Genomic DNA, 26,450 nt, shown 5'->3' on the forward strand with positions numbered 1-26,450 from the left:
GAATATCTTTATCAAATCTAATATAACAGACATAAATGATGATATATTTTGATGTTGCAGGAAAAGGGAACACAGAATGTTATTGGTGAGGAAGGTTCCTGCAGAGCAGAGACTATTTCTTCTGTGAAGTGGCTGTCACAAAGTGACACTGGAATCCCCTAACACAGAAAGTTCAAATAAGTGAAATCATGTTAACATCTCCTACATAATTATAAGATTTAGTTCCATAAATTACACTAAAGCTTTGAATGTGTTTTAGTGATACTACAGATTTCAGTAACGTTATAGTACGTTAACACACTCAAAACTCCTGCAAACACTGTCAACTTTTTTTTTAACCTAATATAAAAATTACCTACCAAGAAAAGGCACTTCTCATAAAAGGAAAAGGATTTCTGAAACAGTTTAATAAAGCATACTGCATGTCAAGTTTTCTAACACTGAAGCTAAGCCTCGGCTGTCAATAAACCAACATTTCCCCAATGTCTGCTTTATGAAAAAAGACGGAAACCACCATGGGGACAGAATCCCCAAATCCCTTCCCCACATGTCATGACCCTTAAAGTCCTTTTGTCCCTTTCCCTTTTTGTGGTCCAATGACTCTCTCCCTGTTTTGCAGAGTAACGCAGTTGGGAGGAGAGCAGCAGCAAAAGCCGACTGCCCTTGCGTCAGGCTTGGGATTGTCCTGACAGCCCAAAGAGCTGCCACGACCTCGACTTACTGAGGGGCACAATGAATCCAGCCCCTACTTCGTGGGTGAATACCAGGTTATTTTATAAACAGTGACCATTAAAATTACCAATATTTTCATTAAAAGTGTGTGTACAACCCGTTTTTTCCTGGAGTATTCCCACAAGGAAATCCTTCTAAGCAAAGGCAGACAACTGACTGAGGCTCTGGGTATGGTGCCTAGCACTCAGAGAGCTGTGAGTTTCAAGACCTGGGGGGGATATAAGAGCCCTAACAAAGGGATGCAACTGGAGGAGATCAGGACAAACTGTGAGCAAATAAACTGCTTTTCTGAGAGGAGAGTGCCTTTGTGTCTTCACTGGTGGCTGATTGCATAGTCCGGTACCTTTAGAGCATGGGCAGATGTCCAGGCTGAGGGGCAGAGGTCTGAAAGAGGAAGACCCAGGAGATAAGACATGCCATTGGTAAATCCATTTTCCCTCAACAGTTCTTGTGCTAAACTGTCCTTCTTCCATTGTAGGCCTCCATTCTCCTTCAACAAGACCCAAACAGAATCACAGAATCACAGAATAGTAGGGGTTGGAAGGGACCTCTGTGGGTCATCTAGTCCAACCCTCCTGCCGAAGCAGGGTCACCTACAGCAGGCTGCACAGGACCTTGTCCAGGCGGGTCTTGAATATCTCCAGAGAAGGAGACTCCACAACCTCCCTGGGCAGCCTGTTCCAGGGCTCCGTCACCCTCAGAGGGAAGAAGTTCTTCCTCATGTTCAGACAGAACTTCCTGTGCCTCAGTTTGTGCCCATTGCCCCTTGTCCTGTCACTGGGCACCACTGAAAAGAGCTTGGCCCCATCCTCCTGACACCCACCCTTCAGATATTTGTAGGCATTTATAAGGTCCCCTCGCAGCCTTCTCTTCTTCAGGCTGAACAAGCCCAGCTCCCTCAGCCTCTCCTCGTAGAGGAGATGTTCCTGTCCCCTCACCATCCTTGTAGCCCTCCGCTGGACTCTCTCCAGTAGCTCTTCATCTTTCTTGAACTGGGGAGCCCAGAACTGGACACAGTACTCCAGATGAGGCCTCACTAGGGCAGTGTAGAGGGGAAGGAGAACCTCCCTCATCCTGCTGGCCACACTCTTCTTGATGCACCCCAGGATCCCATTGGCTTTCTTGGCAACCAGGGCACACTGCTGGCTCATGGTTAACCTGTCGTCCACCAGGACACCCAGGTCCCTCTCCGCAGAGCTGCTCTCCAGCAGGTCCACCCCTAGCCTGTACTGGTGCATGAGGTTGTTCCTCCCCAGGTGCAGGACCCTGCACTTGCCCTTGTTGAACCTCATCAGGTTCCTCTCTGCCCAGCTTTCCAGCCTATCCAGGTCACGCTGAATGGCAGCACAGCCTTCTGGTGTATCTACCACACCTCCCAGTTTGGTGTCGTCAGCAAACTTGCTGAGGGTACATTCTAACTCTTCATCCAGGTCGTTGATGAAGAAGTTAAACAAGACTGGGCCCAGTACTGACCCCTGAGGGACACCACTTGTCACCAGCCTCCAACTAGACTCAGCGCCGCAGATGACAACCCTCTGAGTTCTGCCATTCAGCCAGTTCTCTATCCACTTCACCGACCACTCATCCAGCCCACACTTCCTCAGCTTCCCTAGGAGGATATCATGGGAGACTGTGTCGAAAGCCTTGCTGAAGTCAAGGTAGACAACATCCACGGCTCTCCCTTCGTCTACCCAGCCAGTCATGTCATCGTAGAAAGCTATCAGATTGGTCAGGCATGATTTCCCCTTGGTGAATCCATGCTGACTACTCCTGATAACCTTCTTTTCCTCCACTTGCTTGATGATGGCCTCCAGGATAAGCTGCTCCATCACCTTACCCGGGATGGAGGTGAGGCTGACCGGCCTGTAGTTCCCTGGGTCCTCCTTCTTGCCCTTTTTGAAGATTGGAGTGACATTGGCCTTTCTCCAGTCCTCGGGCACCTCTCCTGTCCTCCAGGACCTCTCAAAGATGATGGAGAGTGGCTCAGCAATGACATCCGCCAGCTCCCTCAGCACTCGTGGGTGCATTCCATTGGGGCCCATGGATTTGTGGACGTCCAGATCACTTAAGCGATCCCTCACACAGTCCTCCTCGACCAAGGGAAAGTCGTCCTCTTTGTAGGCTTCTTCTCTTACCTCTGGGGCCTGGGATTCCTGAGGGCCAGTCTTAGCACTGAAGACTGAAGCAAAGAAGGCATTCAGTAGCTCTGCCTTCTCCGCATCCTCCGTCACCAGGACACCCGCCTCATTCAGCAGTGGCCCCACGTTGTCCCTAGCCTTCCTTTTGCTGCTGATGAAGTTGAAGAAGCCCTTCTTGTTGTTTTTGACATCCCTTGCCAGCTTCAATTCCAGGTGAGCCTTGGCCTTCCTCGTCGCATCCCTGCATGCTCTCACCACGTTTCTGTACTCTTCCCAAGTGTCCTGTCTCTCTTTCCACATTCCATGGACCTTTCTCTTCCACCTGATCTCTGCTAGAAGCTCCTTGTTTAACCATGCAGGTCTCCTGCCTCCTTTGCTAAATTTCTTTCTCAGGGGGATGCATTGCTCCTGTGCATGGAAGAAGTGTTGTTTAAAGAGGGACCAGCACTCATGGACCCCCCTGCCTTCGAGAGCCCTGGCCCATGGGATTCCTCCCAGTAGCTCCTTGAAGAGGGCAAAGTCAGCCCTCCTGAGGTCCAGGGTTTTGATCCTGCTTATCGCCCTGCTTCCTCCACGCAGGATCCTGAACTCAACTATTTCATGGTCACTGCAGCCGAGTCTACCTCCAACCTTCACATCCTCCACCAGTCCCTCCTTGTTTGTTAACATCAAGAACCAAGCTGTATTTACGCAGTAACAGAAAGAGAAATCTCTCACTGCTATATTTCTGTATGATTTGAGGCATAATTTGAAAAGTAGTAAGGAAAAAACCCTACTATTTTGAAAACCGCCTAAAAACATCCATACTGCTCTTACTTTTGCACCTCCCAATAGGCAGCTTTTTGCCTTTCAGATGCTTTATCCTTTAAAATCAATCTTGTGTTGCTTATAAATCAAAGAAGCAAGCTAGGTAGGGGGAGAAAGCTGTGCAGTGTCAGCTGGCCGGCAATGAATGTTCATAGACTTGTTGATATACTTGGAAAGCTTGTGCCTCTTCCACCCAGCGCCGCTCCGACAGAGAACAGCCCTTTTTCTGCTGGCAGCTAAGAGTGCCAAACCAACAAACAGCTGCCCGAGCAGCTGTCCCAGGCCCAGGCAGGTCCCTGGCACTGGGGGGGACCTTACCCACCTGGCTGGGCCACAGTAGACTTGCCGGGCTAAGGATGTGGGAAACGAGGGATTGCAAGTGAGTGCAGGTAACCCTTGTCACACGTGGCTGCACCCCACACCCCGCACCCTGCTTCTGCTGTGTGCGCTGCCCTGTTGTGGGTTCTGCCTTGGGTTCTAAGGGAGTGGAAGGGGAAGGTGTTTTAGATTAATCTTCCCTAATTACATCTGCAGAGTTTCCTTCCTTTTGTCTAGAAAAGAGTTCAAAGATTATCCATCTGAACAGATTTTTTTTCCAAATTCTTCTTTTGTTGAAAGACATCATTTGAGGGGGTGCTCTTTCTATTCTGCTTTGAAAACCTGTGCCAGTAAACTAACATGTTCTCTTCCCTTTGCATACTCACCCTAATGTAGAAACTTCAATCACAGGCTGGATCCTTCTCTCTAAAACAATTTTCTTCCTTGATCAGTCTTTGAGCCTACAGGTCTTTTATTAGATTCCATAAATGTATCTCTTGGGGGTAGTTTCTTCAGAATTAGCAGAAGATCAAAAATGTCAAAGCATCAAAGTGACAGTCTGTTCTCCCTCAAGCCAAACACCAACATAATCAGCCCACTGGTATTTTCCCCATACCCCCTGAGGCTCAAGTTCCAGGGGTTGAACAAGGCTTCCTCATAAAAGAGAAAGCAAAAGAATTGAAGGTGAATCCTCCCAAGTGACTGAATAAACAGCCATCCAGGGACACTGTTTCAGGGCTGCACAGACTCAAAGCCACACCACCATTTCACATCTCAGCTTCTCCATTTAGCACCGCCGAGGCTTGCGCTTCAAACACGAGCAGGAGAGGCAGGGCTGCTTGTGGCACTGTGTCACCTGAGGACTCTGGTTCCTACAGTCTGCTCTGTATCGGCTGGTCACAGCCACAGGGCAGAACTTGTGGCACGCAGAAGTTTCTCTTCTCATAAGTAAGGAAATTAATAGTGAATGTGAAAAATTGAGCAGAAAACTGTTGTAACAGATGGGCTTTCAAAACAGTAGCAACGCTGGTGGTCTTGAGAAGTGATTACGTTTACATACAGCCATCGCTGCAAGATCATATAAACCTGGCTTTATGATTTCAGTAAGAACACCTAGAACTGGGAAAGCTGAGATGGAAGCTACTTCTGAAGGTGTTTCCAGCTTTACCCAGTTCCATTCGTCACACTCGTGGCTTTCCTTACGCTTGTGGCTTTCCTTACTCAACACTCTATCCAAAAGCTTGAAAGGAACTACTGTTATTCGTAGCCATATGTGCTTACAGACAAAAGCGAGTGGTGTGTGAGCTACTGCTTTTTTTGACAGTGCTGTGAAAGGTTCCTGGTCAACTGAGTTGTTCAAGGGAGTCATGTGCAGGCTGCAGGTCTGGTGCTCTCCGTGGGCTCGCTCATGCGCTGCCCCGCAGCTGGAAGTGATTCCATGTGTCCTCACCCTCCAGACACCAGAAGCTGCCAGGTACCTACACAGTGGGGATTAAAGGGTCTGGCTATTGCTTCTGCAACACAGAATTTGTCCAATCACCCCATTCAGCTTCTGGATCTAACTTCTCTAGTTTAGGATCTTTCCCTCTTTTGGACATGCTCATCTCTCTGTATGTTTTATACATAACATATGTGTGTGTCCGTGTACATAGTAAGAAAAACAAGTATTCAGAAGTTGAAACTGTCAGAATTATGGTTTCCTTTTTGCCCCAGCACAAAAGCTCCTGTCTCTCAATCCCAGTCACAACTCATTCATCTTGTGCTCCATACTGGGAAGAAGTTGAAATTAAGTGAGTGCAGATTTCCTGCCCACCTCCCTGTCCTGTGCTCCGTTTCATTCCACACACAAGTGCCATCAGTATTATTTCAGTTCATTTTTGTGTGGCTCTAAGGGGTCTCAAAGGGGTCTGGATTCAAAGCACTGTCAGCAACCTATGCAGAGCGACAGGACTAGGCATGCTCGTGGGCTAACACAGCGGAAGCTTGGGTATCTGACTTCTCTCTAATTTTGGTAGGGTTCCACACCTCTGTTCAGAGCAGTGTCTGTCCTGACACCTCCAGGCAGCGCAGCGCCCCAGCTCTGCAGGTGACCTGGAAAGTGGGAAGAGTGGTGGCTCTCTTCCTCATTGTCAGCGTTGGGGAAAAGGAGACCACCAGGAGCCAGAATCTTTGCACTGGCCACATTCAGCGCTTGGGAGTGATCTTCCAACAGTTTTGCCTCATCAGTATTTCAGCCTCTCTCAATAGGTCTCCTGGGACTTGCAGTGTTTTTGTAGTGCTGACGCCTTGCAACTGCTGCCTGCTGCAGCCACCAGCGTACCCATACTGCATGCTCCAGATTAACAAAGTGCTGATTCCCTTTTTCCTTATCTTCTTTGCCCCTCAGCAAGATTCTTTCCCACCACCCTTCCACTGTTGTACTCATCACAGAATTTCCTTCCAGCCAGGTTTTCCTAGCTGTTCAGAGCTCCACCTCAGTTCCACCTTTTTAGAGTGGATTCCGGTTCAGAGCTTACGTACATTATGCCCACCTCCACCTCACCTTGATGATGGTTCTGGCTTTGATTTCATATTTTAATTTCTACATCAGTTTTTTTAGTTGTTTTTTTCCTTCTGCATTTCTCAGTGGTGCAGCATTTATCGCACAAGGGAGAAATCACCTTACACATCCCCTCAGATCATGTTTGGGATGCGACTACAACACTCTTGCGGACAGTGTCAGACGATGAATGTAGTCAACAGTTACTTGATAGAAATGAGAGACTGGGAAAGTTAGCAGTGTGGATCCAAGCAAATACCAATGACGTAGTTTTATGATTAGTTGTAGCAATTAGAATATGTCACTAGAACCCTAACGTTACTACAATTATTTCAAGACAAGCAGACCTCAGCTCGCAGCAATACCCTTTACTGATTGCATTAGGCACATCCACCTGACTTATGGTTATGACGAAAAAAATCACCATCACGTAAAAAATTCAGATAGCAACATGAGAAACTGCGTGACAACTGTGTGAAAATTGTGACATGACTGGGGACCCACAACAGCCTTTCGAAGTCTGAATTTCAGGGTACAGAAAAATAAATGAGGCAGACATGGATTCAGCCACAACATCAGTTCTGAGCAATGCATGTGGATGGGATACTTTGTGGATAGGGAAATTTTCCTCAAAATGCCAAAATGTTGAACGCAAAACCCAGCAGGCAATCAGTACATGGGGAGCCAGGCAGGAACCAGCTCTTAGAAATATTAGGCCTTCATGTGGAGCTATTTTATTTTTTGTATCATAATTTTAATATTTTAATGCCTTTTGTTGGGCTATTAATGTCCCCTTGATCGCCCCGAAGATTTATTCACTGACTCCAGCTGACAGGGATTAGTGTACCCAAACCATTTAACTGAGGTACTCTGCTTCCTGCTGAGTTCCAGGTGCCAAAGACTCACTAAGGATGGACTGTCTTTGCATAGGTGAATTTGATAAATAACTAATAAACTCACAGAAATGCAAATGAAGAACTAGGGAAGTGTCTATATTCAAGAGGAATTTTTAGCAATAGGCAGTTTAGCTGTTCTGTTATCACCTTAAACAAATGCATAGATACAATCTAAAGAGAATACAAATAATCACTTACTTGGTCAGAAAACAGGTGTAAGCAGTTTATTCCTGTAAAGAATACTTCTGATTGTTTAACACAGATGTGCTTATAGCCCCCAGCTGGGACTAGGCCAGTATTGTGCAAACTGGTTTAAAAGACAGGACAGAGATTTCTGGCTGGCCCAAGTGTTTATGTTCTCATTTCAGATAAGCAAATTAAAACATGAGTGCAATAAGGAAAGCGAAAAACTTGAAAATAGTGTGTAAAGTTAGGGGAAAATATGGTTTCTGAGCCCAGCTATTTGAGTGGCTATCTTTATTAAATGCTTTCTATTTTTAGTAAGTATATAAGAAATCAAACTTCAGTAAGCTATATTTGCTATCCACCTAGCTAGTGTAAACTTTTACTCCCAGAGAGTGTGATCGTATAACTTCGGGCTTTAGCACGTGTCAGAGTTGCTAGATGCTCCAGCGAAGTGAGTAAAATGTGTACAATGCATATAAAATTGAGCAGTTCTGTAACCACAGATGAATGGGGTGTGCTAGTTTTGAACCTGTAAAAAAGGGACCAGTCAACCAAATAGGTGATTTACAAAGAGAAAATGCTACCAGGTATTTTCTGTCATGTGAAAGCAATTGGACTGACCAGTGGGAAGAACACAATGCAGCATGACAGGCTTTAATTTACCTCTGCAACCTATCAGGTACCCTCAGCATTTCCAGATCAGAAATGTTTTGTGATAAGGCTTTTCCTTTTTGGCACCACTTTTCAACTAGGCACTCCCTTTAATCCTGATATCCTCCTTTATTTTCTCACAGTCTAAACACACCCCTAGATCTCCACAATTGTAAATTACACTTACCTGTGGCTTTCGGACCAACTTCACCTCTAACTTCTTGTCTATGCATGTAGATCTTTCAGAATTAGCTTATTTCAATCCAGATGTAATAATTTAGTTATTTAAAACAATTTTGTATGATGGATAATCACAGAATCACTGAATGGTTTGGGTTGAAAGCGACCTTAAAGATTGTCTTCAGAATAATGTTTGCCACCGAGAAGGTCAAAATGTACCACGTATCTTAAATACCATGGAGTCTTTGATCTACTGGTGCGGTATTTTCTAATAAATGTTTAATTGACAATCATGAATGATTTCTCTGTTTTATTGTCCCTGTGTTTGTAACGCTTTTTCTCCTTCACAAGACTTGTCATCAAAGTATGTGCTATAGGACGAATTTTGGCCCCACTGAAGTTAATGTATACACCTGTTAACTTTGTTGAGAGTGAGAATTAGCACAATTTTAAGCGCTCTTGTTCTATATTTAAAGCCCAGCTAACCACCAGAGTTGTTAATAATAGTTTTTGAAGTGTTTATTACTTTTGCTACTGGTATCTGTTCACCTACACTTACAAATAAAAACAAGATTAATTCAGTTTCAAAGTACATAGGCATGGGGTTGCTGAAAGTCAGTGGCACTGCATACTCTTACACTAGACCCCAGCTGGCTGCTTAGTGGAAATACCATCCTTTTATGTATTTGATTCTGCATTATTTCTTTGGCTGACATAGGAACTAAATTAAATACAACTGTTTATGTGACTGTTCAGGTCATGATTTTGGTTTCAAATTTGCAGGATGAAAAATGTATCAATAGGTCACTTTTATAAAACCAATTTTTTATGGAAACAGTGTACAGGAGACTGAACAATTGCACGTGAAGGGTATTACCTGTGCATTAGCTCAGATTTTAAAATAACATAAATTATTGAACAGTATATCTATACGAAATTAGGGGAGAAAACTTCTGTTCTATTTAAATGAATGCTACTGTGTTTCACATAAGATCACTGAACACATAAGGAATCATACCAGAGGTGTTACGAAGCAGATCGTTCCCCTGATTCTGACACAGGGAGGTACTGCCAGGGAAGTCTGTCTTCCTTAGCTCCAATAAAGACAACGACCTCCCTGGTTTCCGACCTTCGCGTTTCAAGTTTTACTTCACTAGGCTGTCTTGGACTTCGCTGTACTGGTGACCTGTCAGCAAGGGCTCCTTCGAAGTGGAGGCATCCTTTGTACTCAATGCCTCTTTGAACACTTTGCTTCCATTGAAGAGGGGGAAATGCTAACCTGTTCCTAAGGCCTTCTTTACAGTTTGTGAGCTCTAATTCTTCTTGAAAAACAAAGTAAAACAAATTAAAAGAAATTACTGCCAAACTTCTCCAATGATCTGGAATTTTATTCCATCCATATACATGCATAGTAACAACATTTGTTGAGAAATTATTTCTATCAGAAGTAGAACATTATCTTTGTGATCACCAGTTGCAGTATTGCTACTTTTATATTTAAATATATCTTATATATGAATTAGATTCATAATTGCAGCATTGAGTTTAGGGTTTTGTTTTAGACTGTGCCTTTCAAAAGATAAAACTGATTGATATGACCTCATTACTTACAATACTGCTTCCAGTAATTTTGTTCATTCTTTATAAAGTATTGCATTTAACAGCAAAGGTTTAAAAATTGAGACAGAGATGCATCAGCGAAAGAAAATACAAGTACTATACAAGAAAAAAATTGCCATCTTCATTTAACGTACATTTCAGATTAAGAAAGTGGACAGAAACATACTGCTACATACAAATGCAAAGCCTAATGACTAAGGTACTGTATCTGCTAAAATATAAAGTGCAAACCCAGCCCAATTGTTCAAAAAAATTGAAATTTTAAGGCGAACTTTACAGCATAGTTGAAACTTCTTTGCAAGTTATATTTTAGCATATACATACATCTGCAACAGCATATAAGAAAAAAAAATCAGGATACACAAGTGCTTTTGAAGCTATTTCTAAAATGCTTTTCTGTATTGTTTGTGACTATTTTCTTTAAAATCTACTATACAGTGCAAACCATATGTGCTACACAATAACTATACAATAACATTACAAATGACTTTAATATAAAGCTTTTAAATAAAAAATAACATAACTACAGCTATGAATACTGCTGGTAAAATAAATTAATATTTTTGAAAATGGCACCAATAATACACTTTACTAATGGACTGTAATGAAATTACACCTTTAAGTCTTCAACTCGGCAATGGTGAAATCTCCTGATTGTCCAGATGTAATTCAAACAGCTTTCTTTAGACTGTATGGAACAATATGCTAAACACAGGTACCAAAGGTGACCCACTGTTTCATTTGACATGTTCTGCTGCATGTGACGAGCAATAAAACTTCTTATGAGTTATAAAGTTTGAAAGATTGTTGAACTGGATGTCACACAGTCGGCAATACTTTCCACTGGTTGGGGCCTGGGTAGAACCATTCACGCCTTTAGCTATACTAGACAACTGTTCCTCTGCTGTAGGAATTGCTGGAGAGACGTTTTCGTTCGCAGCTAAGGGATTCTCAGAGATCCAGGAAGGAGACTTGTGCCCATCTTCATGCGGAGGATTCTGGGAAATGTTCTCTTGCTGTGGGTTTGCGGCAGGCCTTTCCTCCTGTTTTAGTCCCCCATTAACTATTACCATGCCTCGGTTTTTCGGCAGTAGCGGAAGAGACTCTTTCTTCTGCACAGCGCACCCATTCGAAGGCGCCTGGCCTTTAGGAGATTCACTTTCTGTATTTGTGCTTTGATCTAAATCAGTATTATGAATGACGAGAGAACCAGAAATGTAATCGCTTGGCTTTATTCCATAATATGGAGAAAGCTGATCTGCTCCTTTAGCTTTCTTTATTGCTCCAGGGTAAAGGCATTGTGGAAGAAACAAATGTTTGTTTTCTTCTTTTGTAGCAATAAGCTGGGCTGCTTCACTAAAGACTTTTAGTCCTTGAAGTGTTGCTAAGTGTGTGGAAAATAAGTTTCCATTATGAGAGGACTGTTTTGAGTTTCCATTTTTCTCACATTTGATTATGCTTCTTTCGTAACTGACATCTGGGCTGTTTCTTTCACTTTCTGGGTTTTGAAACACCTTACTGTCGAGCTGTCCCAGGTCGCTACGCTGATGGGCAGTGACAGGGCAAAAATTCTGCTTGTGAGCCAGGTAGTTCTCTACCTTGTTAAAACTGATCTTGCATACCGTGCACTCATGGTAGTCCAGCAGCCTTTTGGGAGAAGTGGACGTCCTCTCTGACGGGGGTAAGCATTTTTTACTGAGATCTATTGGCACGTCCATCTCCAGGCAGGACACAGTGGAGTGGGGAGTATCACACTTTGAAACTGGAACGCACTTGTTAATAGATAGTGATGTTTCCAGATGCTTCGAGACTATTCCTGGAAAGATATCACATCGTGGATGGTAACATTCTCCAAGGCCCTCTGTTGACTCTTGAGTAGATGTACAAGGATTGCCAAGATTCGCCACTTCTAGAAATCGCTGCTGAACTAGTGGTGGCCTTTGCTCTTGCTCTGGTAGGCACATCTCATACATCTTCCTCCGCTTCCGGGTACGCATTGTTCTCTGCATGGCAGGCACTTTGCTGGAAGCAGACCTCTTCAGTGGGGGATCGTGGCGAGTGGCACAGTAATACTGCTTGTGGACCATGTACGTTTCATGTCTGCTGAAAGTAATATTGCAAGCTTCACACGTGGTCTTGTTAGGATCACTCTCCCCTTCTACTAAAGGAGTGTTGGGATTCTTCACATCAGAAGGCTTTCCATTTATCTTCTCATCGCCATTGCTTGCAGTTGACAACTTCTTAGATTGTGCTGTAAAGTCTTTTTCATGACTTTTGTTGTTTGGCCCGATCAAATCTAAAACATTGGAAGAGTTTATGCAAGATGTCTGCAGAAGCTGATTCTCTGGATCTGATGTGTGAGGAGCTGCATTCAGGATGTTTATAGAGCTTTGACCATTACTGGGACTCACAGCTTCTGGCATTTTTTCTGGAACACTGGAAAAATCTGGTGACTTTGCCATCTGCTGCCATCGGCTGCTGCAGTAATGCTTTTTGTGTACCAAGTAGTTGTCCAAATTATTGAATGTTATGTTACACTCAAAACATGTAGCTCCTTTGGGCATCAAAGGACTGTAAATTACAGGAGGATAATTGCTACTTCCATGCCTCAGTCTTCTATGCACCAGTTCAGACATTTTGGCTAGTATCTCTGAAGCCTGAGGAACCACAGTGATGTCTTGGGGAAAAGCAAACTGGGAAAGAAAAGGTCCCATTGGGAAAGAAGGACCAATATTAGGTTGAACTGGTGATGAAGCAAGTCTTGGACTGGACGGTTCAGATTTTATTTTAGTGTATGAAAAGCTCTGCTTATTTGTTGCAGGCTGGGTTTCTGGCCTCTGGTTGGGAAGGAAAAGTGGAGTCTTTTTTTCACATTTATCAAGCTCTGTATCAGAACTTGCATCTTTAGTCTGCATGGTCTTTTGGCTCTGGGGAGCATCATTTCTGCTCAACAGGTCCGTTGCTGGCAGTAAACCATCTTCGTTTCCACTTGGAGAGTGTTCAATGTCACTTTCTCTCTGAATTTTGTTGCCAGAGACATGTAACTCTTGGTGCTGCAGTAGCTCCCTCTGAGTTTGGAAGCCAAAATGGCAGTGATTGCATCTAAAGGCAGCTTGAGTAAGATGCGAGAACAGGTGCTGATGAAAGTTAATCACCGAGTCTGCAGTGTAAGTACAAACCGTGCATTTCAGACTAGCACCAGGTGGGAGAAATTCTTCCATTTTCACTCCTATAGAAAAGACAAGTAAAATACAAAATGAAGTGGCCATTTTGCCCTTCATGAAGTATACTGGAAAACTAGTTGCGCAGAAGGTACAAACACAGTGAAAACAAGTAGTTTTATTCTGATGGAATGGCATTAGTCAACCTGAAAATACTTGAATTCATTCAGAATTTCATTCCTCGAACTGCTAGAGGATAGTCCCAGGCTTCTGCTCTGCTTTGGAGAGGCCTTAGTATCTGCATGTGTTCAGCAGAGAGGAAGTGAAAGAAAAAACAAGGGAAAGGATAAAAATCGACTGGAGTTATTCTAAATGAAAAGGTCTTAGAAACTACAGTTTTAACTAAAGGAGACATAACGCTCCCCATACACAATCACTGGAAAGTTTGAATGTACAGAAAGCACACCAAGGTCAAGAGGCTCAAGGTTATGATGTGGCTTGAGGTACAGCCCTCAAATTCAGAGTGCCTGAAAGCCACAGACAGAGCAGAAGTAGCATTTTGAGCATTATTGATGCTCAGCTCTTTGCCTGCATGAGTTGCCTGTAGTGTGGGAACAGCGTACAGATCTATCCTCATCAGAAAGGACTGATGAGTTGTGTTCATTGTGAAGGGAGGAGGAGGACTAAGATGTGGCTTCACCAACATTTTATCTTCCACACATAATGGCCGTAGGCAACGACTGCTGAAATACAACACCTCGTGAAATCACTACAGTTTTCCTACCCCTATACCTATCAGTATATTGAAAGCCACCTGATCGTCACTGCTGAAATGGAAAAAAACCCCGTGTTTCATGGTATTTTGAAACAGAATATTCTTTAAAAACAGGTAAGACCAGATTTCTCTACTGCAACAACACAGATTCTGATTACTTGTTAGACAACAAAAACTGAAAAAAATATTGGTAGCAATGATATTTGGAATTTAAAATGGATATTTGTGCTGTCTATGCACACACACATATACCATGTCTTTGTCAGGTAAACTAAGTTCCTGGTATTTGGACAATATAAGGCTGTAAGAATATTGTGGCTTGGTCTGTGGGAAGTTATTCTGCTGTACTTGGAGGTCCTCACTTCTCCCCTAGCATCAGCGACTCCCACAGCTGTGAGCAACACCTGAATTTGAACTACTCTTGTCCTCAGAGGCCAGAAGGGGGCCAGGGAGATACACAGCACTTCAGTCTGCACTTGTGACCTGTCAGGCACTTTTTCATCAGGAGGCCATATGAAGCTTTAGCTCCTCCATGAGATGGTGCTTCATATGCTTCCACAACATGTGATACAGCCACAGCGGAGTGTCTCTATGGATTTTGCATTTCAGTCTGGGCTCCATGCTCCAGGGCTGTGGGTCCGCTACAGCCCCCAGCGGGAACAGTAACAGAGGTTGAAGCAAACACAGCACTAGCTCACGGGGCATTTGGAAAAGCAATGTTTCATTCCTACTGCAGAAGCTGTTATGACTTGTCATAATCTGTATAGAACAATAAAGATTGACAGGATTTGAAAGAGAGCAAGAATGATTGAACTAACTGGTTTATGACTAAAAAGAAGGGGAAGGCCTGACTTATAGCCTCTGGTCTAAGAAACACCTAAAGATTCTTACTGGAAATTCAGCAGGATCTCAGATCTATGTCTTTCACAGAACACAGATGTTATCTCTAGATTGCAAGCAGACACGGTTACTCACAGCTTATGGCTGAAAGCCCTCTCGACAACTAAGACAATGGTACATCACTAAATGCAAGAAGCTGAAGCAACTCTTTTACACAATGGTCAAGACTGCAGAATTTTCCTCTGCTTGGGGAGAAATTAATTTGTTATCTTCCAAGAGTACCTGGTTTTAATTACTCAGCTGTAAGACATGCTGGGCTGCATTCACCTGCTCTTGTTGAAGCTGTTCCTACTGCTCCGCTGGTTCACTAAACGGTGAAATATTTGCTAGGCAAGAGAGAAAACGGCAATAGCCTGATATTTGAAGTTAAGATCTGGAAGCACAAAAAGATCTGACCTCTAAACAAATGGCCAAGTGTAGTCTGTTGTCTACATAAGAAAGTTTCTCGCTCAGCACTCTCCTAGTCCTGTTCTGGGAGGTATCAAATTCCTGCTAGGCAACATGATGCTGTCTAGATTTCTAATTGCTGCCCAAGTAGCAGAGGGACATTTTTCGCTTCACCAGGTCCACAGAGCAGACTCCCACTCTCCCAAGGGTTTTCACACGTCAGCAGAATAAGGCTTTCTTCTGTGAATAAAGCACACATTGGTGCCCTTTAGTCTCCATCCATTTAACAGGAGGATCAGGCACTCCTGTAGGGCCCTTGCCTCTTTCCAGACACAGCCCTGTACACTAGACAGCCAACACACCCATAACCTGACACTGCAGTCTTTCTTATTTTAGGTTTTCTCTGCTACTGAAAACTCCAATGCAGAATGTTCTGCAAACTCATAACTTGTGTTTCCAGCCCTAATTCAAAACAAATTCAAAGAGCAGACTCAAAAGACCTTCAGGGAGGAAGATTCCTGCCGAATTCCAGATTTTTAATCTCAGGAATTTTTTAACTCCACTTTCTGTATACCTAGTATTATCATTTTTACAACATGGACAAAGCAAACACTATCCCCTTTTCATATTTATAAGAAGGGTTAAGAATATTGTTGTGAAACAAGAAGTTTTCATGAAACAAGTGTCCTGGGAAAAGCACACAGAGTTCTGGAGACAGGTTCTTAAAGCCTCCTGCCTAAGAAGCCTACTCTAGGACCCCAAGATCTTATTTCAGAAGGACTTGCTCTCTGGTGGTGTGTATTTCTTTGCTGAGCATCAAAATAGGTTGGAGTTGAGCAGACTCATGTTTGGTGGATGGAATCCTGAAGTAATTGAATCTCTCAGAGACCAAGCAGCAGCAGTCTAACTGTGTCTGGATTCCTGAGCATCCCCTCACCAGTAAAGAAATGCTGCCTGTATGTGTGTATAAACACTTAGAGAGAGAGCATTCAAACGAGGATTAGTAGGTAAGAGAAATGACACTGGTTACCTGGGAGAGGTGCTTGGTGTAGAAGACAGGTCAGAAACGACATTTTGGTAGTATCTACACCCAATGCTTGCATACATTTGGAGAGATGTTGATCCACTGAATGTCTATAGTGAATAATTCTTCAGATAGCTAAATCTAGATGATACAGGAAAATACATGATACTTACCACTGTGAGAATTTAGGTGCATTTCCAGAGCTCTTGCATTAGAAAAACTTTTGGTGCACTGCGGGAAGGGGCAGGCGCTGGATATCTGCTGAGCACTATCTTCATTCTCCTCTGACAGCTGAGGCCCCTCTCTTTGCCTCCCACTGCAGTAATACATGAGATGGGCCTGCAGGTTCCGCTCACTTCGATACCAAATGCCACAGGATTTGCAAGGGAATATGTCCTCTACAAGCAAACATAACCAGGTGCAGGTTAGCCACGGTGCACTCAGTGCCAACCAATTAACACAGCTGGACTAATTCCCCTCACTTCCCCATTAAATGCATGCTTATTTAATAAAATATTGAAAAAAGACCATGGGTTTATTAAAATGTCACTTGCAGGTGAGAGACTGAAGGCAGGGGACAGATGTTTCTTTCAAAACAAAATTTAAAAAATAGTCACTAAAAAAACGAGAAGTTTTTGGCATGTAATTATTTAAAAAACTATATTAATTGTTTGTTGTGAATATGCAGTACTAATTGAAGAACTGAGCTGTATTTCCAATGCAACACTACTCAGTAGATGATATCTTTCAATTGTACTTTTTTTTCTGTGTGCACAAGTCTTTCCAGCATCGGGCCTTGGAATTTCTGAGTACTAACTGCAGATAATTCTGAAGAATGTGTATTTTCAGAATGCTTATGCAAGTATTACTGTAAAATCCTGTTGCTCTGATATCCAGAAGGCCAGACCAGATCACCTTTCCTTAAGACCCTACAGTGTTGAATGCAGTATTATACTAAGCAGCATGTTTACTTTCTGGGTTCCTGTTGTTATTAATATTAGGAGTTAAAATTTATAACGTGCTTTCATCTTTTTGTTTTTGACAAATTGTTACTGTTTCACTTTTCACTAGGCAAAAAGGATATTTGCTAAAAGTAATGCAATTTCTTATTGTCTTCCATCCCAAAGTGTCAGCACCCTCTCTGACGGGAAGACAACGCAGATGTTGCACAGAGTGCTTCCCAGCAGCAGAGGTAGTAGAGATTTTGATCCTGTACTGAAGGACACATACTTTACTCACGTGAAGAGTAGTAATTAATACTGTGTATTTACACCAAGCAGACAGATGTTTGATGTTAATATCCTGTCGGGATGCCCACACAGTGCATGTTGTGTGCCTGTCTCAGAAGGACAAGAGACCTGTTTGATCTTTCTGAAAGCTGAATTGCCAACCCATCAGTCAGAACAAGGAAGAAGTCCCAGACCTTTAGGGTACATCTACACAAGTAAATTAAACAGTAACAGGGTCCAGACTAGAGCACTGGAACTGCTTGCCTTTATTGTTAAATCACGAGAATGGTCCCTTCCACACTTTTGGCTTAAGTCAATTAACACCTTCCCCATTCCTGGACACAGTTCAGGAGTTACCATGGGCCTAGGATCATTGCCTGCAACTGGTTTGGACACTTCTCGTCTATTTTTGAGACTAAGAGAGGATAAAATTCTACATCTTGGTCAACATCAAAACTCCCACTGACTTCAGAATGCAAAAAGCTGCTAGCGACTGCAATTAACTTAGGCTTGAAGAATGGTTGGCTGCTCTGAAAACATGGCATGTGTAGCTGATGATGTAATTCATTATCATCCATGACAATTTATGTTTAATTTCAAATATTTATGTGTATAGGGTAACTGCTCTGTTCCAGTTCCCTTTGGTGAATGAAGTTGAAGACTCCAACCCACTGAAATGGATGAGTCTTCTATTTGTTAAATATCGACAAATGCAGCCAAAATTTACATTGCTTAGTTTGCTTCTCTGACTGCATTGCTAATGCTCATCTAGTCTTCTGCTCAAGAATTTGCATATTTTCACCACTACCAATTTTTATTTTTCTCTTAGCCACTGAATAATTGTGCATGAATTTAAGACACAAACACTTAATAGAGCAGTTGCTCTTCTGGTATATATCATTATTAAACACTACTGATGCAGCTTGCATCATCTGAAATCTCCATCTCATGTGAAAGCTGACATATCAGCATTTGGTTTTGGCTTCAAATGGTTTTAAAAAAATGAACCATTAAGGTTTCCACAGAAGAGAAAGTCCAAAAGTAGTAACAGGAAATTTTGATATGGGCAACATGTCCTATATGAATTCATTTGACTGCATTTCATCATAGAATTGAACTTTCTGATTATCTTAATGAATTTGACTTCCAGCCATCTTTATTTCCTGTGGGCTAGACGGTCTGGACAGTCTGTAGCTCCAGTTATGCATGGTGAATATGTAACTCCCACTGCGTGCCATGCAGAGGAAATGCATTTGAGGAGTTATGTATGGTGAGAACATGGAATTCCACATATTCCAGTGTATAGGGATGGGATCTGAAACTACTGGTCCCCTAAAGCAATGCAAAATAGATGAAGGCCACTTGAAGTTAACATTTTAATTCTTTAAAAGCAAAATACTTCCATTTGTTTCAATGGATAGTTTCCAAATATTTCAATGGATCAATTCAGAATCACAGAATCACAGAATAGTAGGGGTTGGAAGGGACCTCTGTGGGTCATCTAGTCCAACCCTCCTGCTGAAGCAGGGTCACCTACAGTAGGCTGCACAGGACCTTGTCCAGGCGGGTCTTGAATATCTCCAGAGAAGGAGACTCCACAACCTCCCTGGGCAGCCTGTTCCAGTGCTCCGTCACCCTCAGAGGGAAGAAGTTCTTCCTCATGTTCAGACGGAACTTCCTGTGCCTCAGTTTGTGCCCATTGGCCCTTGTCCTGTCACTGGGCACCACTGAAAAGAGCTTGGCCCCATCCTCCTGACACCCACCCTTCAGATATTTATAAGCATTTATTAGGTCCCCTCACAGCCTTCTCTTCTTCAGGCTGAAACATTCCAGTTCAAGCTGAATGAGCCAAAGGCAATACTCTAATTTTGATTTTTCAAATAGTAGATGTTAGGAAACATTAAAAAAAACCCCTACAACACTTGATTTTTCTAGAAACTGATTTTTTTTCAGAGATCTAGGAAAAGAATCGTTAAGAGATATCTCACTACAAATCTAGAGGTGCTTTCAGTATATTACTGGACTTGCATCTGGCTTGAGACTTTACTGAACAAACTGAATTTCACTAGCTGAACAATGAAATGCAGAAACAGCCCCATCTGGTCAGAGGCAGTCAGAACCAGGGTGGAAAATTCTGGATACTGAGACTTGCTGGTTTAGCAGCTTCCTAGAGTTAAGAGTACACAGGTTACTCCGAGTTGCTGCTAACTGTATAGCAAGAGCTGATGCACCATGATCTTAAGGGTCCTCTGAGCAGCAAAAGTAGCAATGATCAGTGCAAAAGGCAGTCCTGGCAGCAAAAGTGTCTCCAGAAATCTGATGCTGTAGAAACCTGACTACTTTGGCAAAGCCAGGAGTTGGCCTCGTGGAGGTTTGCACAAAAGTACATCCTTAGCTGAAACAAGCTGTGAAGGAGTTGTTGCCCTTCAGGCTGGGCCGCTCCCTCCCCTGTGGCTCCCCTGCAGCTGTTGGCCTGTCCTAACCATGGTAACTTGGTGGTCCATTGTAGGGGCTCCTGGCACCTTCTTTTGGAAAGGTCCCGCACAGTGCTAATTGCTGGTCCTGTGAACAGGCATGTCAGCTCACAGCAGCTCCACTGCTAGGGTAAAAATGAATGTGCTTAGCTAAAGGGCTTGAGGTTGCTGCCAGCTCACTCTCTGGAAGGGAGGACTTGAATGACTTAAACATTATAAGGTTTGTCTTTTAAAACAGGCTAATAATAAATGTGTATCTATAAGGATCGTTTACCCAGAAAATAAGCTATTAAAGAAAAAAAAAAAGATGGAAAGAAAGGTATTATCACAGATATTTTAACTAGTCCTGTCTGAAGAGCTTGAAGATAGTGTGACTGTTCAAGATACAGTGCTATTCAGTGTGAGCCCGAGTGGCAGATCATGTGTCTGTGTGTGCATTCACACTTGAAATACTGTGTTCAGTAGTTCACTGTATCTAATTACGAAGCTTACAAACCACGGAAAGTGTGGGGAAGTGCTCCAACATAGGGTCTAAATGGACAGGCTTACAAAGTACTGAGAACTAAGGATGTGCAATAGGTCTAGGTGGTGACTGGTAAGGATCATGGCAACAGCTAACATATTTGAAAAGTACTTACAGAGGAGGATGAGGCACTAGGGCTGTATAAAGGTAAAATGCAGTTATAAGAAAAAGTTGAAGAAATGAAATTTAATGAGCGGAACGTTCAAGCTGAATTGTCCCAGTTCAGGAACTGACTTACATACTCCCATCCCTCCTCTCTAAGGGCAGCACTTAATTACACACTGTATTTTGTCCACGACAGGACCTACTGATGTCCAGAGGACGTAAAAACATTTTTGGGTGGCCACATTGAGTGGAGATATTTCAATAAATCAGGGCTGATCTAAGGCACGATCTCCACTGCATTTTGAAATAGCCACTTAAGAAGTGTGCTCTTTCTCTCCATTGAGTATCATGAATTATTACCAGAAGCTGCAGCTGTAAGCAACAAGCCTACTCGAGCAGCAGAGGCTCACCAGGTCTATCTGAGCTGTCAGCTCCACACAGCTAACAGGCCTATCATATCTACTTTTTTAACAGTTGCTGATCCTACTGCCTCTGGGCGCAGATCACAGAACTTCCACATGAGGGCCCGTCAGATACTCTGGGTGAGGCTCTTGCAGACCCCAGCTGCCAAACCGCTCGTCTTCCTCCTTTTATGTCTGTGAGTTCATCTGAGATGATGGGGGAACAAGAGCAGGCTTTGAGCTGTGGGTTTTAAGTCGTGTGGTTTCTGTGGTCTTGAATTCACTATCGCTGTGTTAGTTCTTCATATGTGCCTTAAAGTACTGCTGTTTTAAAAAAACACCAGAGAGTGGTATTCATCACTTACTGTTCACAATAGCTGTAGGCAAAATAGATGCCATTGCAGCTTGTTGAGGGAGCAATTGTATGGAGTCCAGCAGGCGTGCAGGATACATCCCTTCTGTGAGAGTCATCTGACTAGCAGCTTGCAGCCTTGAGTCAAAATCTACAACAAAGGCAATCAGCTCTTCACCCTCTGAGATGGTCTTGGTCGTGGTACACCAAAGCTGCCCTCCTACAGGAAACATAAAAGCAGAAAGATTTAATTGACGATATCAGATTCCAGAACTTAAAACATCAGTGCCGTATCTTCACACTCTTTTTTAAAATTTTGATGCCTTGTTCAAGGTAAAGAGGCAAGTAATTTTTACTTTTACTGTCTTCCTTATAACAACATAGGAATTTTCAGTGTATAAGGATAACAATTTGGGGATACTTCTCCTAATGATTTGCTGCAGGTGTATTAATTTTAACTTTTCATTTTGTCTCCTAGAAAGCCAGAATTATGAAAATTAAGATATAGGTGGAAATATTTTATATGACATTTTCCTCATCATTACATTTTACCAAACTTCCTGTATATTTTTTTATAACTCCAAGTTTGTTTTATTTTGAATACAAAAATCACAGTGCAATAAAACCAAACAGCTGCAAGAAAGAAATCAGGTTTCCTCTTACAGGCGTTCTTCCCCTCCCTTATGCTTGCCACCCTCTTCCTCTAAAAAAATCTTCCCTTATGTAATATTCTTCGTAACATGACTGCTTTATCTCTGCTTACACTGACTGAACTTCCTGAAAAGAAGATATGCCAAAGATCTGTTTCATAAAGGCTTATTCAAATAAAGGTTTGTTTAAAAGGGGGGGGGGGAAGAACTTTCATCAAACAGTAAGATAGACTATAGCTCTGTGCTGCAAATGTCACGTGTAGTGCATTAAAAAGAAAATTAACTATGCGAGTACATCTACTAATGTATTTGAATGCGATAGTGAATGCTCATTTATTTAACATGTTTAGACAGGCAAAGCACTTATATTGTGTTATCTACACTCTCAGGCCTAGATACATATCCAATACAGTTATGCCTGAAATAATGTTGCATACTTTATATGTTATAAAGCTTTTTTTTTCCTCAGGTTTTGTATATATAGAAAAAGCTATATGTTGTATTCATTAGGCAAGCAAAAACTGTACTCGTTTTGATAAGTAATATTGCTGTGTTTATCTTTCGGCATAACTGCCTTTTCAACTGCACTTCATTTTTTTTCCCTCAAAGAGATTATAGTTTTAAAACAACTTGTTGCAAAAAAATCTGGTAGAGGAGATAACAACAGTGTATGATATGCCACAGCTAAATGGAAGAATTAGGACATTGTTTTAGAGAAATCTTGGACAATTAATTAAACCAGTCTATTAGCTTTCAAAGATGAGCAAACAAAACAGCATCAGTGACAACGTGTTTCAGTGGAAAAATAAAGCTAAGCTTCCAGACCTCAAAGTGGTGTAAAAGTTTCAAAGCAGAAAAACGTCTTTGTGTTCACCCTTCGGTAAGCAGCAGTTGAAGGTGGCTCCAAAGCTTACAAACAATTTACTGTGATGGGACCAAAGCATACTAAGGTTTACCACCTTCCAAAATTACAGCATTAAATGGTGAAAATCTGAGTAATTTCCTCCAGAGAATAAGAAGATGAAATGTGAAGATAGTGCCATGAACATCTACAAATGCAGAATCCTAATGCCCAAGCAGAAATCCAAACATCTGAAGAGCACAGTCTGACTTCTTGCTTGATACAAGTTAGTAGTAAATATACAGAAGCCTCCAGAGTTAAACTGGTATAAAACCTGTTCAAGAGAAAACCAGGCTAAATTCCTAAAGTGTACTTAATTAGTCTTGTAGGTAAACATACGTGATACACATGCTGCAATCTGAGAACTTGAAACTGGGTGCTCTCACTGCAAACGGCACACCGTTCATTTTCTGGGAGGAATGGGGCTTCCATTATTAACATGCACTTCTATTTTATTTATATACAGAAGGTGCAATGATCAACCAACATGTTTTAATATATTTTAATATAGAACAAGAGCTTTTCCCGGACTATATTATTCACTGGAATTCTTAATAAAATCAAAATGAGCCACCGCAGAGGAACCAGCTGAGACTTTATCCCAGCAAACATCTTGACATGCTGTACCCTTTGGACGGGGCGGGGGCGGGGAAGAAAGCGTAGTTGATTACGGGGTCTCCAGCTGCAATCAGCCTGGATCAGCTAAAAGGCTGACTCAGTCTCTGGGTGTCAGAGCTCCTCAGGGTGTTGACTCATGTCCAGCAGCGGATTAAACTCGGACAGCTGAAGCAGCAGTGACCACAGCTGCCTGCTCCACTCAGCTCCTGGGAGCTGTCACACCTACAGCAGGCACAGCCCAGTGGGACGTGCAACAGCTCTGGAAGCACAACAGCCTCTAGATTGGCTTATTAAAGGAAACCAGAGCTATAGAAGTTTAATCCACTCCTGCATTTGAATACAAACCTTCAGCCCAGCAGGATTCAGATCCAAGACTTACACTGTTACTTTGTTTTCTTTCATCCCAGTCTATAGAAAATGAGGTATTTAAGTGATCACGCCATATATCTATGTTTTATAAAAATGTGTTTTCTTTCATCCCAGTCTATAGAAAATGAGGTATTTAAGTGATCACGTCCTTGTTTTCACCAGCACATGATATTGTGTTAAGTTAAATCCTCAGATGAACTCCCAAAAGATGCATTCTTCCAGCTACTGGAAGTGCAGTATACCATCTCTGCAGCAGTATTCACCCACAGGGACAGGACATAGCACAGCCTCGTCTCGTCCCCTTCTGTGCTTGGTTGCACGGGGTAAGGCAATAGCTGCTGTTCTGAAAGATGCAAACGACTTTATTCCCCTTCATGTAGTGAATGCAAATATGCTGGTCTTCATGCACAGCGGGGAAACAGTGGAAGAGAAGTCTTCCTGAACCTTCTGCTGCATGGTCAGGAAAATGGAGTGCAGAGAGCCTGTCAGAGGCTTTCAAATTAAATAGGAAGTTCCAATCATGATTATCAGATGAATTATTCTGCTGTCTAGACACACTTGTCAGGGATCAGGGCTTCCTTACAGGTGGTGGTTACAAAACAGGAAAAAATTTCTTACTTCCCACAAACATTTCTGCAAGCTAAGATACAACGGACATATACACAGCCATTTCTCACGAGCACAACACCGTCTCATAAGGCAAAGGGCAGTGTTAATGACAGATTTGCAAAAGGATAATAAGGATGTCTCTAGTCCTTGCCAAGTACCGGTGGCAATGAAGAAGGAGATTGGAAGATGTTTGCCTGAAATATCTGTGAGACATGGAGACTTCCTAAGGAAATGTAAAAGCCTTTTATTTGTATGAGATGAAATTCTGACTAAGCCAGCCAGAAACTTTTTAACCAACTATTCCTTTTGTCAGAAAAAACTTATGAGGGTGAAATCGTTCTAACAAAGCTTTACCAGGCCAAATTTCTCAGTCCTAAGACAGACCCAGTCATCAAAAGACGAGAAAGGAAGACCCTCCAGATAAGCTCTGATAGGGATGAGTAACGGTGCCTCAGACATGAAGTCGTGGTTACACTATTTGGTTAGAAGGCCATACAATGGTGGACTGATGATTTTGCCCCTCTTCTCACCTGTAATGTAGTAGTAGACTGGTCACTCAATTATACGGACCAGGGTCTTACTGGTTTAACGCACTGGGGTAAGAGAAGTCTTACTATTGTTCCAGTGCGGAAGGGAGGTTTTTGAAATACCAGAAGGCTTTGTGACATTGGAAAGTGTTTTCTCTACAAAACTAGTTCTGACTCTGTCAAACTGAAAATAAGCTTCTTGAGCCCACAATATATTGTTTTATATATATGGTTAAATCAAAGAAATTTATGTGATATATAATACATACGTGTCAAGCAGGAGAGAGACTAAAAATATCTGTAAACATTATGCATTTATTTAAACTCTTTTTCAAGCTCACATTGCAAGGAATTAGAAATGCTCATTTAATTATCGAAAGCTACGAAAGTTAAAGAGTATCACGTTGTGCAAACTAGAGCAAAAAATTACATTCCAGTTGCATTGGCATGAGTTTTTTATCAAATGACATCAGGCACTGAAGCAGCTATCTGATATCTTCACAGTTTCCAACAAACGGAAAGGTTATTTCAGGATTCTCTTCTTTGTCTGCCTCTTTCATTTCAAATATTTCTGCTGCTTGAAAAAACCCAACACTCTTAAACAAAAAAAAAAAAAACAAACCAACTTTCTACGCGAAGGGAAAAGTAAGGTCCTGATGTCCCTGAAAAACTGTGGACTTACTGTTCTTTGTAATGTTTATGATCAAGATTCTTGTGCAAACAGATCTGGTTCCTAACAGGAAGCTTATAAATCATACTCATAATTGCTGTCAAAACTGCAGTGGAGTGTACTGCAAGTTTCGATAATAAAGAATAGAGTCACAGTTCAAACTTGATTACATTTTGGAAATTCACATTGCTCTTACAAGAATCAGTGGTCTCAAATATCTTCTTCTCCTGCCAAATTTTTCACTTGTACTTTTTATTATTTATGAAATCAGTGTCTGCACAATGTCATGCAGACCTCTGCTGATAAACTCTAATTAAGATTAAGACAAGCCTTTTGGAAAGGATCCCATCATTAGCAAACATGATAAACACAAAAATACTCCCTACTTGTCAACCAGGAGCAATTCAGTAACCTAACAGTATTATCTGTTGCTAGGCTACAGAGCTGACAAAGCTTCAATTATATTGTATGGCCATACCTATAGAATACTGTATAAGCAAAATGTATCTAATATAAAAGCATTTAACTTCATCCATGCTATCTGTAATTCATGGCTTCTTTCAACAGGAAAAATCAGGTTAATAATTACATAGCACGCTGGAAAAATCTTAGCGATGTGTCATGTTTGCACAATTTTTTCTAATTTATCTCTATGATTGATAGACATTTGCTTTTTAAAAATAATAAAATGTAAGCAATGGGATGCTG

At 42.1% G+C, this 26,450-nt stretch overlaps 1 protein-coding gene across 3 annotated transcripts in view; it reads right to left on the bottom strand.

Annotated features, from left to right (window-relative positions):
• Positions 1 to 9,814: 9,814 nt before the first annotated feature.
• ZFPM2 (zinc finger protein, FOG family member 2) overlaps positions 9,815 to 26,450 on the bottom strand; it is a 322,170-nt gene continuing 305,534 nt past the window's right edge. For all 3 annotated transcript variants that reach the window (XM_075415695.1, XM_075415694.1, XM_075415693.1), the window contains 3 exons: positions 21,412 to 21,618; positions 16,488 to 16,712; positions 9,815 to 13,296 (listed from right to left, as the gene is read on the bottom strand). In XM_075415695.1, coding sequence (XP_075271810.1) covers positions 10,805 to 13,296; positions 16,488 to 16,712; positions 21,412 to 21,618 — 2,924 coding nt within the window. In that variant the 3' untranslated portion in view covers positions 9,815 to 10,804. The remainder of the gene's footprint in view (positions 13,297 to 16,487; positions 16,713 to 21,411; positions 21,619 to 26,450) is intronic.

The sequence above is a fragment of the Opisthocomus hoazin genome, chromosome 3 (assembly GCF_030867145.1).
Source record: "Opisthocomus hoazin isolate bOpiHoa1 chromosome 3, bOpiHoa1.hap1, whole genome shotgun sequence".
Classification (NCBI taxonomy): Eukaryota; Metazoa; Chordata; class Aves; order Opisthocomiformes; family Opisthocomidae; genus Opisthocomus; species Opisthocomus hoazin.